General features: G+C 49.0%; 1 protein-coding gene across 4 annotated transcripts; it reads left to right on the top strand.

The window, feature by feature from the left end:
• The first annotated feature begins 3354 nt into the window (after nt 1–3354).
• On the top strand, nt 3355–13479 carry Myadm (myeloid associated differentiation marker). 4 transcript variants are annotated; one of them, XM_028775064.1, is made up of 3 exons: nt 3355–3627; nt 7665–7752; nt 10802–13479. In XM_028775064.1, the coding sequence occupies exon 3, from the start codon at nt 10804–10806 to the stop codon at nt 11761–11763; it is 960 nt and encodes a 319-aa protein (XP_028630897.1). In that variant the 5' UTR covers nt 3355–3627; nt 7665–7752; nt 10802–10803; the 3' UTR covers nt 11764–13479. The 4 variants fall into 4 exon arrangements, with proteins under 4 accessions (XP_028630897.1, XP_028630899.1, XP_028630896.1 ...); XM_028775066.1 differs by having other exon boundaries at nt 3384–3627; nt 7688–7752; XM_028775063.1 differs by lacking the exon at nt 3355–3627 and adding an exon at nt 4864–4961.
• The last annotated feature ends 803 nt before the right edge of the window (nt 13480–14282 follow it).

The raw sequence follows: 14282 nt of genomic DNA, 5'->3' as shown, positions 1-14282 counted from the left end.
GAGAGAGAGAGAGAGAGAGAGAGAGAGAGAGAGAGAGAGAGAGAATGCTAAAGAACCAAAGCCAAGCAGACACAAAAAAGTTTGTCAAGCCACAGAACTCATAGAAATGGAGACACCAGAGGGATAGATCACCCTGAAATCAAGGACTTTGGACCCTTACCCAAGTAAGGGAAAAGTGAAAGGAGAAGGCTGAGGAACTAGGAGTTTCAGGTGAAAAATAAGAAAGCAATCTTGAATCAGACAGTGGTGGTGCAGGTATTCAACCCTAGCACTCAGGAGGCAGAGGCCAGCAGATCTCCAAGTTCGAGGCCAGCCTGGTCTGCTAGTGAGTTTCAGGTCAACCAGGGCTGCACAGAAAAGCTCTGTAGAAGAGGAAGAAGAAAAGAAAGCATTCTTTTTGAAGATCAAAGAAACAAAAGAGAAGTGGTTTGTGTGGTGGGACTATGAATAGCAAAGGTGACTGATACTTGACTCTTCTGAACTGTAACCTCAGGTTAGGACTGTAGGTCACTGAGGTCAGTAGTTACCAAACATTCTCACGGCATAGAATCAAAGGAAATGGAAAGCTAATTTGTAAAGATTTGTTTTTATCATTTAAAAAAAAATGTGTGTGTGTTTGTATGTAAAGTCCCTGAAGTCCAAAAAGGGCATCAGATCTCCTGGAGTGAGAGTTACGGTTGATTGTGATCCACCAGTTGTGGGTGCTAGGAACTGAACACAGGTTCTCTGCAAGAGCAATAAGTGGAATCAACCGCAAAGCCATCAGTAGTCCCAAGGAAGCTTTTTCCTTTGTTAAATAAAATAACATCTCACACAGCCAGTTGTGGCTGGGGATTCCTTTAATCCCAGCACTCGGGAGGCAGAGGAAGATGGATCTCTGTGAGTTTGAGGCCAGCCTGGGATAACAAAACCTTGCTCTTCTAGATAATCTGAGTTCAGGTCCTAGCACCGGTACAATAGCTCACAACCATCCGTCGACATGTAGGGTATCTGACACTACCTTCTGGCCTCTAAGAGATGCATGCAGTGCACATAAATTCATGCAAGCACACGCACACTAGCATAAAAATATTCTTTGCATTGAATCAGAAGACAGAAAAAGAGTCGATGGTTAGTATAGAAAATAAAACTTACAGAGTAGGCGTAGAAGTTGTGGAATGAAAGCCGCCTCGTAGTTTGTATCTCACTAACTCTTCAGTAATCACTTCTACTATCTTGTATGGTAGACCAGATAGCTGCTTGGTGTCTCTTGGTCAGCTCTTCTCTGGATATTTCAGGGCTTACTCTGTGAGCCCCTAAGCAAAAACGACTATGGTGGACCATGATGGATTCATCTCACCAATCTTAGCCAGCCACATTGTCAATGAATGTCCACCTTGCTGATGGCAGCAACACTTGCTGAGCCCCCATGAAAGCCCAGTTTCCTAGGAAGGCCAGCCAAATGCCCAGTCTGCTGAGGATTACATTGGACCTCTTCCATCATGGGTTGGGCAATAACTTTTTCCTCCATGGAATAAGTAACTCTGTACTTGTTATTTGCTTTCCTCGCCCTTTACACTCCTGCCAAAAGCAGCCTGTGTGTGCACAATGAATGGCTCTATTCACCATTCACTGCCGTGTTAAACCACACAAGACTGCTTCTGATCAAGGGACTCAGTTTATTTGGAAGTTGGTATGAGTTTGGAGAATACTTCCGAAGCAGTTAGCCCCATAGAACACAAGCATAGCCTGTTGGACAGGGAGTAACAGTGATGGGTTTGGGACATTTGGATGGGGGTTCTGTCTTAAAAGGTGGGTAAACACTGAACCAGTAGCACATACACGATCATAGGTTACACAGACCTGGGAAACCAAGGGTTACATTTCCCCAAAATTACACCCTGTGACTCACTCTTCAAATGTTTGAAAACTGGGCTAGGGAAAGCTCTCAGTGATACAGTGCTCACCCTAGCTTGTTTTGAGGCAGGAGATTCAGTCTTCAGCAACACACACCTACATACTCCAGATGCTTGTATCTTGTTCATGCTACCCTGAATTTTTTTCAATTTTTGCTTGTTTTACATTTACGTTTGGGTGGCGGTGATTGTGGTAATGGTGGTGGTGGTGGCGCTGGTGGTGAGATGCATGCCATTGCATGACACAATGTACCTGTGTCAGTCAGAGGAAAACTTTTGGGAATCAGTTCTCACCTCTACCAAATTGGTCCTAGATGTGGAAGACAAATCATTAAGCTTGGCTTGACCCACTGAGCCATCTCAGTACCTACCCAGGAAATACTTTCACCACAGGACAGAGCATCGTAAGTTGTGTTAGTCAAGACTTCTATCGATCACTTGAGATATCTCCAACTCCGTATCGGTGATGGTGATGGTGGTGTGACTGATTTGAGTGGAGGGGAGACAGATGTTACTAAGCTTGAACTCTTGGGACTAAGGAGGCTTGTAAATACAAGCTGTGGGAAACCTAACCCATTATTTATAGACGCTAGGCTTATGTGAGCCTCTGTGTATGTGTGTATGTGTGTGTGTGTGTACTGCCTGATGCTAAGGAAAGATCTTAGTGATACAGTGCTTACCATAGCATATTAAAAACTCCTCCTCAGGGGCTGAAGAGATGCCTTAGCAGTTAAGAGCATTTGTTCTTGTAGAGGGACCAGGGTTCGATTCCCAGCACCTACAAGGTGGCTCACAACTACTTTTTTTTTTTTTTTTTTTTTTGAGACAGGGCTTCTCTGTGTAGCCCTGGCTGTCCTGGAACTCACTCTGTAGACCAGGCTGGCCTCAAACTCAGAAATCCACCTGCCTCTGCCTCCCAAGTGCTGGGATTAAAGGCGTGCGCCACGACTGCCCGGGTCACAACCACTTTTAACTTTAGTTCTAGGGAATCTGATTCCTTCCTATGACCTCTGAGGAGACCAGGTATGTACATGGTACACATGTATCCTTGAAGGCAAGACACTCAGACACATAAAAACAAATAAGTCTTTTAAAAAACAAATTGAAACAAAATTAAAGAAAAATCCAAAACCATACCATCCATAGGCCAATGAGATGGCTCAAGTGGATAAAGGTACTAGCCAACCAAAGCTGATGACCTGAGTTTGATCCCCTTCACTGGGAGGAGAAAACTGACTCCCACAAGTTGTCCTCTGACTTCCATAGTTGCACTCCCACACATAAAGTTGATGTGTAGTGAATGTGTGTGTGTGTGTTTAAACTAAACTAAAACCCTCCCTTTTGCAGGGCATAAAATGACAAAGAGGGTCTGTTTCTGTGTCTCTTCCCAGACATGCAAAGTGAGCACACAGCTCTTCGCCTACCCATTCCTACCTTAGTCTCCACCCCCACTTCTGCAAAGCACGAAGCAAGCGCCCAGGTCCCCTCTCCAGCTCCTCCCTCCTCTGTAGGACACGAAGCTGGCTGTAGTGAACTCCTGGACCCCTTCGGACCCCTCCCTTCGCGAAGTTCCTGGCTTCTTCTCTAGGGCTAGGTCTACAAGCCTCTTCAGTCCTCCTGGAAGGTGACCAGAAGCAGCCGCGGGGAAGAGACTAGCAGCAGCAGCCGCCACCAGGCCCCGCCCAGCAGCAGCAGCAGAGCAGGGCCGCGCCCGGGACCGCTGCAGAGCGGGGTGAGTGCAGCCAGGAGGGAGGGAACTAGGTGTCCCGGGTCTCCGCCCTGCCTAGGGGGCCTGCATTGCGACCTTTAGGTCTCTCCTAAAGGTCCCTCCAGCGTCGCGACCTTGAGCTTCTTTTCCAATTTGGCTCAGTCGAGTCCTTTGAGGCCCTCAAATCCGACCTTTAAAAAAAAAAAAAGTCCAACCCTGCATTTCTTTCCTGCTTTTGCCCCTCTCCTCTCGGCACAACGGGATCCACCGAATCCTCCCCATATGGTAGAACCTAGAATCCAGAGCTCCCGGCCCTAGCCCCATCCTCATAAAGATTCAGAGTCCCTCCCTTTGTCCTGAGGGCAGGAATTCAGGCCAAAAATAGCGCGCCCTTCTAGATCCAGGCGGTTCAGCAACCAACCAAACACGTATGCTTTGAAAACTGTCTGAACGCTCAGAAATCTGGGACCCTTCCCCCAAATTTCCAGGAATTTAAATACTATTCATCATCCTTTCGCTCCTCCTGGTTGTGATCTTCTGAGACGTGGCCCAGCGGTCCTCAGGCCGCGATTACAGTGTCAATGGAGATATGGCCCCTTCTCCTCTACGCAGACCCCTAAACACTGTAATCTAGTCTTTGTCCTTTGGGAGGTGGGGCCTCACTAGTCAAGGTAGCTTGCTCAGAACTCCTAAAAGCTCAAAGCCTGGCACCCTAAACTCCTAAGTTCCTCTTCAGGTAGACAAGTATCTGGCCCATAGACTCCGTTAAACAGAGGTCTAGTCCCCAAACTGCTGGGACCTAGATATGTAAGATTTCCTTTTTCTGGTCGGCGTGGGGGAGCTGATAGACAAGGACGTGGGGCAGAGAGAGGGAGAATTGAATGAGAGGTAAGACTAGGCGTGAGGACTAGGCTTAATGGGGGAACTCTAAAACAAACCATAAGCACATACGTTTCTATGGCAACGGCATTCCCCTGTCTACCCTGGAGATTTCTTTCTAGAGCTACGACAGGGAGGATAGCCCCCGGGAGACCCCACCTCTCCAGCTGTTGTGTCTTCCTGTTTTGTCTCTATGGCAACAATGACCTCAGCCCTGCACCCCCTCACTGGTAGGGCTGGAGATCCAGGACACTAGTCTTTTGGGGGGCGTGGTGTGACATTAGCCCCGCCTTCGGGGCCTACCAGGGATTGCTTGAATTGAAGGGAAAGACCCTTTTCACCGCCCTAGCCAGGCCCAAACCCCGCCCTCAACCCCCTCCCTCCGCGCTCCTCAGCTGGCCAACTCCACCCAGCCTTAAGACCCTTTTGGTCTGCAGCTGTCGTCCTTGTTTGTGCTGCAGACGCCACTGGCTGGAGAGGTAAGGCTGCAGGAACTTCGAAGGGAAGGAATAGTGGTCCAGGATCCTTGGGTCTAGAAAGAGGAGTGGGCACGGATTCAGGTGTCTGGATCCCTAGAAACACTGTAATTGGGCCAGGACTCAAGCTCTAGATGAAAAGCTGAACATCTGAGCTCATACAGGTCATACATGGGAAAGAGAAGGGACTGAGGAGTGGGCACGTGGGTCCGAGGAGGGACGATGGTGTCCGGACCCCTGAGGCTGAGAGATGTAGGATGGGATCTAGACTCCTAGGTCTCACCAAAAAGGCTTGGGATCTGGATTTAAGATGGGTCTTGGGGAAGGAGGGCTGGATTCAGACCTTAATCTGAGTTTGTTCTGAGAGAGAAGATACTGGGGTCTCAATTTGGACGGAAAAAGGGAGGGGCTGGGATCTCGACTCTTGGTTTGAGGACTTGGAAAGATGGAGTATATATCCCTGAATCCGAGAAGATGGAGCTCCTGGATGCTTGTACTTGATTCCTAGAGGTACTCAGGAGGGGAAAAGTCCTTGTTCTGACCCTCCTTCCAGAGGCCCCAAACCGGCACTAGAGTTGTGTGTGTGTGTGGAGGGGGGGTAAGCTAGGAAGCTTTGAGGGCTTAAGGCTCAGCCTACCACTGGTGTGAGGCGTGGCCGGGAGTCTGATCAGGGCTGTGCCCAGCATGTGCCCAGCCTGTGGAGTGATGGATGATCTCAGGAGTGTGGCATGGGGGAGGGTAGCAGGGGTGCTGGGTGTGGCCCTGAGAGTGGAACTAGACCTAGGAGGAAGCTCTAGGGGCGTTTCCTCACCCTGCTTATGTCTTTAGCTGAGCATTCCTGAGCTATGACCTCAAACGGTGCTGGAGGTCCTGTGGACCACTGGTTCCGTTACCTCTCCTAAAGTCTTCCTTTCTGTTACTCCTCCTTTTCTAACTAACTTTTCTCCTGGACAGAAGGATTTATGCTTCTCCCTCTTCCTTCTAGTGTCTGTGGCAGGACAGTAACCCGCATTTTTTTTTTTTTTTTAAAGACAGGCTCTATGTATAGCCTTTGTAGTCCTGGAACTCACTATGTAGAACTGGCTGGCCTTGAACTTGTAGAGATCTGTCTGCCTCTTCCTCCTAAATGCTGGAATCAAAGGCGATCGGCGGCCCACTTATTGTAGTGCGGGGAGTCGGGCTAGGCCTGGCTTCCCCCAAAACTGATCCCAGTAGGAGCTGGAGGTTTCTGCCTTTCTGTCCCAACTCCTAAGTGCACCGGAGGCTTCTAGTTCCCAGGGAGAATTTCCAACTCCAGCATGAATTCTAGCCTGAAGCCAAGAAGATTTGTGTCCTCGATCGAGCTCCGTCAAACTTAAGGAGTCTTAAAGGAATCCGAGCTCGTCATAAGCGGGAGAATCTCACCCTAACCTTAGCCCCACCCATTAGGGTGTTGAACCCAGTACCTCACACATGCTAATCAAATACTCCACTTACCTGGCTGCCACCAGCTTCTCCCTCCTCTCCTTGACCCCTTGGTGAGATTTGGCTAGTCTTGAACTCTGTAACTGACCCCAGGAAGGCCTTGAATTTCCAATCCTGGCTCCCCAATCCTGCCTCTACGGGTGTTTTGAAAATACTGTTCTGCACTACCAGGCCATACTTTCCTCATTTTGTTCTTGGAGGGACTCAGAATTCAAAAAAACAAAAACAAAAAAAAACCCAAAACAAACAAACAAAAAAGTTTTCTTCTTTAATCCCAGCACTCGGGAGACAGAGACACGGAGATCTCCGTGAACTCAAGACCACCTTGGTCTACATAGCAAGTTCCAGGCCAGGGAGGTTTACATAGCAAATATTTATCTCAAAATAGATTTTTAAAAATATTATTTAGTTTTATTTTTACGAGTACTCTGTAGCTGTCTTCAGACACACCAGAAGAGGGCATCAGATCCCATTACAGATGGTTGTGAGCCACCATGTGGTTGCTGGGAATTGAACTCAGGACCTCTGAAAGAGCAGTCAGTGCTCTTAACCGCTGAGCCATTTCTCCAGCCCGCAAAATAGATTTATTAAACTATATATATATTTTTGCAGTGGGTGAGGAACGCACGCATGTACCGCAGGGCACGGATAGAGGTCAGAGGACAACTTGTGGTAGTCGTTCTGCCTGGCTCCAAACTCACAAACTGTCTCCCTTCCTCCTTTCTTTCCTCCCTCCCTTCCCTCCGCCCCCTCCCTTCCCTCCGCCCCCTCCCTTCCCTCCCCCCTCCCTCCCTCACCCCCACTCTCTCGGCGGTGGGGGTCTTGGCACCACCTCCTGGTCCCTGCCACACTGCCCTGGCTGAGGCAGCTCAAAGTCCTTATAAGGAGCGGAGACTCCGGGCCAGGCTGGGCCTCTCGCCTCTACAACCACCGCCCAGGGATCTCCCTCTGCAGACTGCAAAGCCCGGGCTAGGTTGACATCACTCACGCCCCTCGCGAGCCTGAGGGCGGGCCCTTTGTCCACATTTGCTTCCACCCCACCCACGCAGCAAGTTCTCGGAGAGGAAGGAGCGGGGCGGCGCTTCCTCAGGGCAACCTCTGGGACCTGGCCTCGGGACCTCTGCCAAGTCTGCGTCCCCACCGGGAGACACGTCGCAGCTGTGGAGTCTAGGGCTCCGGGGTCAGAGTGCTGCAAGGGAGAACTGTGAATTCCGCTCTGACTGTCTCTCTCTCTCACTCCAGGGCTTCTGATCTGCCTTTTTCAGGTGTGCAACCCTATCCGCCTTCGCAGCCGAAACTTTCTCCTTCCGGTCCTCTATTAAGGCAGCAGGTGAGTGTGCTCCGAGCCCTATAATTCCCAGCTCTTGAGAGTGGAGCGCCTGCGGTCTGGACTTACAGTTCTGAGGGTCAAGGACTTGGGGTGGGGGGCTGATGTCCACCTTTAAGGGAAGAGGACTGGGATTTTAGACTGGGAGTCTAAGAGGGGTGGGTTTAGAGCCCTGTTCTGCGTCTGATGGAGGTGCACTAGGGGCCTGGACCCCTCAGTTTAGGAGCGTAGTGCCTGGAAACTGAACCGAGTCTGATAGGAGGGCTGGGAGGGTTAACTAATTTAGCCAGGAATACTGAGTTGGATTTACAGGAGGAGAGGAAGTACTAGAGCTCGGATCCCTAGGTATGAGGAAGGAAGGGAATGGTGCCTAGATTCCGAGAGACAAGTGTCCTCCGAGTTTTCCAAAGGATAGAATCAGGCATCCACTTGTCTAAGAAGTTGTATCCAGAAGCTGGCTCCTGTGTACTTTGGGAGCTGTTCTGGGACAGTATGAGCTTCCAGAGGTTAAAGCATGCCCTTCTGTCTTTCCATGGGCTCGACCTTAGCATGACTTTTCCTGGGGGGAAAGTTATGGCTAACTTTATGCTCGTGTCAGAGCGCAGAATGATGGAGTGCTGCACGGTGGTGACAGGCACCTTTAATTCCAGCACTCCAAAGGCAGGGGCAGACGGATCACTATGAGTTCGAGGCCAGCCTGGTCTGCATCCTGAGTTCCAGGACAGCCACAACAAAACAAACAGACAAAAATAAATAAATAAATAAATAAATAAATAAATATGCTAGATCAAAGAAACCTAAGTTAATCCAAGTGCGTCTCTGTGAGCCAGTGAGTTAACTGGAGATACTTGTAGGGGCATAGGTATCACCAAAATGCCCATCCCAGCATGGGTGACGAAAGATGCATTTCTGGGTCACACTGCTAAACATGTAGGTAGCTGGGCAGAAGAGCCTTCCTGCCCTCTCTCTTAGTTGCTTGCTGCACATATATTACTTCAGCTTTGGGAGGGGGCCTCATAACACAGCCTTGTAACTTTCTGAGTATGTTTCCTGAGCCTTGGGAGTTCTATGGTTTTTCTAATATGTAATGTGTGTGTGTGCACACGTGTGTGTGTGTACCCCATAGCAAGTGTATGGAGGTCAGAGGACAATTTGCAGAATTCAGTTCTATCCACCATGTGGGTCTTGGGAATTGAACTCAGCTTATCAGTAGCTCAGTTTCTTTACCCACTGAGCCATCTGGTTGGCCCCAAGTCTCTATAGCTTTTGAGTTCTTTGAGCCTCTCCCCTCCCTCCAGCAGCTGATGTTCAACTCAGAAGAAATAACTACAGAACTGACAATAGTAATAAGAAAAGGTGGATCCGGAAACCACCTTCTCGTATCTTTAGGGGCATCAGCTGAGAGGTCAGACAGCATCCCGAGGAGGGCTCTGGCATCTGGTCCTAGTTCTGAGCCTCTAGGACAAGGAGACAGAAGGTGTGGTTTGCATTGGGGGAAAAAAAAAGATGTTATTCCCTCTACTCACATCCTGTGTCTGGGTCACATGGTACACTAGAAGGCTGAGAGGCCTGTCCTGGCATCGCGCCTTTCATGACTGGCCTGGAAACTAGAGCTTTCAGTGGAGGGAGCTGGGCTACTCAGTGAGAATGGTGGTAGTTGAGTTTTTCTGTACTTGAGGTACCTGTTAGCTGAGTCCTGGGAGGAAGTGATAAGCTCAGCAGCGATAAGAAAGAGGAAACTGAGCTGTCTTCGATTTTCCAGATCTGAGGTAGGATGGGGTGGGGGATGGGTGAAGCTTGAGGGAGGGGAGAAAGAAAGCTTGGTGTTCCAGCTCAGAGATCTCTGGGAGAGGAGTGAGAAGGACTCTGGTTAGATGTGGGAGTTGGAATGGATGTTGGAACATTGGATGGGTAGGAGCCGCTCATGTCCAGGGTGCTCTTATATAACAGAAATCTTTTCACAGGGCATAAAGTATGAGGAAGTTGGAGTCTTGGCTATGGAGAAGTTAGAGATGACTGAGTTACTGTGGGTAAAAGGGGGAACTTTGTTCACAGGGCCTGGGGTAAAAAGCTCTACCTCACATACAGGAGGAAGTGAAGTACAGGCTGGATCTTAGACCATATCTTTTATTGCTGGGTGGTTTTGTTGTTGTTTGTTTGTTGTTTGTTTGTTACAAAACAGGGTTTCTCTGAGTAGCCTTGGCCATCCTGGAACTCATTATGTAGATCAGGCTGGTTTTGTTCATTTTGTTTGTGTTAAAGGCAGAACGAACATCATTCTGTAGCCCATGATAGCCTGGACTTTATTACAGAACCAAGATGGGCCTCCATCTCACAGTAACCTTCCTGCTGTAGCCTCCCAAAGTCTAAGATCACTGCATGCGCTTCTGCACTTGGTTTACACAGTGCAGGGTTCAGATCTAGGGCTTCCTGAATGGTAGACAAGCATGTTGCCAGCTGAGCCACAGCTCCAGGATACACAGTTGGGGGTGTACGTTTGGGGTGAGTCTGTGCTCATGTGGTGGAGGTCAGGAGTTGGTTTTTCTTTCCACCAGGTATGTCCCAGGGATCCAGCTCAGGTTTCCCAGCATGACAACACACCCTCCAGTGGATAGGATGCTGACTCCCTGGGGAAGGGAAGCAACAAGTATTGCTTTGGGTGTCTGGATTCTGAGGTTTCTCATGGGTAGGGCTAGGATGAGCCTAGAACCTAGATGGCCAATTCATTTTTTTAAATTAATTAATTAATTAATTAATTAATTAATTTTTCGAGACAGGGTTTCTCTGTGTAGCCCTGGCTGTCCTGGAACTCACTCTGTAGACCAGGCTGGCCTCGAACTCAGAAATCTGTCTGCCTCTGCCTCCCAAGTGCTGGGATTAAAGGCGTGTGCCATCACTGCCTGGCTCATTTTTACAGTTCATAGACAAGTTCCATATATTAAGACACAGCCTTTGCAGAATTCAAAGTAATTTCTTCCAAAACGGATGAAGGGCTGGGTACCCGGATTCCTCAGTATGTGAGACCTTATCCAAATGCTTTTCTTTTTCTCAGCCATGCCGGTAACAGTAACCCGTACAACCATCACGACTACAACGTCATCATCCTCCACCACTGTGGGGTCCGCTCGGGCGCTGACCCAGCCCCTGGGCCTCCTCCGCCTCCTCCAGCTCATATCCACCTGTGTGGCTTTCTCGCTGGTGGCCAGTGTGAATGCTTGGACAGGGCCCATGGGTAACTGGGCCATGTTCACCTGGTGTTTCTGCTTTGCTGTTACCCTCATCATCCTGATAGTGGAGTTAGGCGGACTCCAGGCCCGCTTCCCCCTGTCGTGGCGAAACTTCCCCATCACCTTTGCCTGCTACGCGGCCCTCTTCTGCCTGTCGTCTTCCATCATCTATCCCACGACCTACGTGCAGTTCCTAGCTCACGGACGTTCCCGGGACCACGCCATTGCTGCCACCACCTTCTCGTGCGTTGCCTGTTTGGCGTATGCCACTGAAGTGGCCTGGACTCGTGCAAGGCCTGGTGAGATCACCGGCTACATGGCTACCGTGCCAGGGCTGCTCAAAGTTTTTGAGACCTTTGTAGCCTGTGTCATCTTTGCTTTCCTCAGTGAGCCGGCCCTGTACCAGCATAAACCAGCCCTGGAGTGGTGTGTGGCAGTCTATGCCATCTGCTTCATACTAGCAGGGGTGACCATCCTGCTCAACTTGGGGGATTGTACCAACATGTTGCCCATCCCTTTCCCCACCTTCCTGTCAGGCCTGGCCTTACTGTCTGTTCTCTTCTACGCCACTGCCATCGTCCTCTGGCCCCTCTACCAATTTGATCAGAGATATCAGGGCCATCCCCGCCGTTCAGGGGATCCAAGCTGTTCTTATAATTATATGCAACCCAACGCGGTGTGTTTCTGGGACCGACGACTGGCGGTGGCCATCCTGACAGGTATCAACCTGCTGGCGTATGTGTCTGATCTGGTGTACTCCACTCGTCTGGTGTTCGTCAAGGTCTAAGATTGACAAGGGGCTCCCTTCCCCATCTCTCCTTGCAGCCTCTTCAACCTGATTACCCAGGTGATTGGTACTGTCCCACTTTCCCCTTGTCTCCCTCCCATTTCCTCTTCCCTGTTGGGCATGTATATTCTTCCCTATTCCCTGTTTTCTTTTGCCTCCCTTTCTTACCTTTCCTCTTCCGGTATGCCTCTTCTACCCTTGAGCTGTGGCTGCACAGCTTGCCTCTTTCATTTTTCTGTCTCTGTAGTCTTTCCTGTGGGTTTTATCACCTGCCTGTTTTCTTGGGAGCCCTCAGAATTCTTGCTTTCTCTCCCACACCCCTCAAAGGTGCTGGCCCCACACATCCCACACTCCTTTGCAGTTACCCACACTCCTTTGCAGTTCTTCACCCCATGGGCCTTTTTACAGGCCTCATTGCCAAAGCATGCCTGCCTGCCTGCCTTAGCTGTGCCTTAGTTGGTATGTATGTATGTATATGTGTGTGTGTGTGTGTGTGTGTGTGTGTGTGTGTGTGTGTGTGTGTATGTTAAGGGGATTGGGAAGCAGGCCATATAGTGTACCAGTCCTTTAAGTTCAAACCTGAACAAACAAAATCCTGGAGGTCAGCAATTCCCGGTGGCCAGGAGTCACCAATATGCAGTGTCTCTGCCTCTAGCTGTCACCCAGCTTTGTATCAAATTGGCTCTAGATTTTATTTTTACCAGGCTTACTGAAAGCCCATTGGCTAGAGGCTACCCTTCGATGAAGCAATGGGTGGACACCTTTTCCTAAATTTTTCTCCGTGCTATTCAAACAAACAAACAAATGTACCAGAAATACCCACATGGTATCGCTCTCTCTCTTTGTCTCTGTCCCTTCCCTGCCCCTCTCTGGACAGGGTTTCTCTGTGTATCCTTGGGTGTCCTAAATTTGCTCTGTAGACCAGACTGCCCTCTAACTCGAGATATCTGCCTGCTCATGCCTTCCTAGTGGTCGGAGTAAAAGGTGTGTGCCACCACTGCCCAGCCACCCACCTGGTCTTAAAGACAACTCTGAAGTATTTCTGAGGGGCAGTATTGGCGACCCTCTTACCTCAGTGTTAAAATACCATGGTCTGCTTTAGCAGGGATGAGAAAAGAAATGGCCTCTGCCAGCCTTAACGGCATTATGATCCACCTTTTCAGAACATGAAGACAAAAACAAACAACTAAGAAGCTCTTTTGTTTTACTTATTTATTTTTAAATAACTGTGGAGACTTTCTTAATGTAGCCCAAGCTGGTCTCAAACTTAACTGTATAGCTGAGGCTTCCCTTGAACCCTTGTCTTTCCGTCTCACCCTCCGGGTGCTGAGATTACAGATGTGCCATCATACCCCAGTTGTGTAGCCCCATTTAACAGGGAAACTTCTTAAACATCTTTTCTTGGAGATGGGGGTGAGTTTGGGGTTATCAGGATTGGAATGGCCTGTGTGTGCTGTACATGAACCCAGGTCCTCATGTGCTAGTTGCTTCTTGCTGCTGCTTTCTGCTTCTCTGGGATTCACATGCATTACTTGGTATATATATATATATATATATTAAAAAATGTATAAATGTATATTTTATTTTTTTTAATTTTCTGGAGCTTTGGGTTTCTGTAGCTCCTGCTGTCAACCATCCTTTCCCACCCCTTAAATCCATAATGTTCTTTTTTTTAAAAAAAAAACACAAAATCTCAATATAAAGATAACAGAAAGACTCATGCTTTCTTTATCTCAGGGTGGGTGGGTGGATGGGGAGGAAGGAAGGACTCCAAGAGAGGGGTGAGACTCAGACTCTAAAGTTTGATGACAGAAGGGGGGTGGGACTAAGACAACCTTGGCCTCATCAGAAAACAGTGGCAGAGCCTGGGTCTCTCTCCCACCTTTTAAAAAATAATTTATTATTTTTATTTTATGTACATTGTTGATTTGCCTGCATGCATGTCTGTGTGAGGGTATTGGGTCCCCTAGAACAGGAGTTATAGACAGTTGTGAGCTGCCATGTGGGTGCTGGGAATTGAACCCAGGTCCTCTGGAGGAGACCCACTCAGCCATCTCTCCAACCTCCCCTGCCCCGCTCCCCTTTAAGCTGGTCTCATGTAGACTAGGCTGGCCTCAAATTCAATATGTAGCCAAGTCCTACCTCCTCCAGTGCTGGGAATGTAAGCATAAGCCACCACACCCAGTTTATGCAGTTTTGGGGACTGAATTCAGTGAATTCAGAACTTTCGGCACATGCTGGGCAAGCATTTTACCAACTGAGCTGTATACCATAGTCCAATAGTCTTAATTCTTCAGAACAGGGGAGTGGGAGCCTAGAGCGAGCGCTCAGGCATTGGTTAAAAGCACATGCTTTGGCAGTGTGAGAACCAGGGTTCAGGTCTCAGTACCCAAGAAACAAGCTAAACATCCCCACAAATGCATGCAACACACCCCCGCAGTGAAGGCGGGGACACAGAGGGTCACTGTGGCTTCCTGCCTTAGACAAATAGGCAGTGAAGGAAATGACAGATGGTACCA

The sequence above is a fragment of the Grammomys surdaster genome, unplaced genomic scaffold (genome assembly GCF_004785775.1).
Source record: "Grammomys surdaster isolate TR1022 unplaced genomic scaffold, NIH_TR_1.0 252, whole genome shotgun sequence".
In the NCBI taxonomy this organism is placed as follows: Eukaryota; Metazoa; Chordata; class Mammalia; order Rodentia; family Muridae; genus Grammomys; species Grammomys surdaster.
The sequence above is the reverse complement of the archived record's forward strand: the minus strand, read 5'-3'. Positions and strand labels throughout refer to the sequence as shown.

Bases quoted from the DNA above. Each gene is read 5' to 3' on its own strand.
- Myadm (XM_028775064.1), top strand. From the start codon at position 10,804: ATGCCGGTAACAGTAACCCGTACAACCATCACGACTACAACGTCATCA.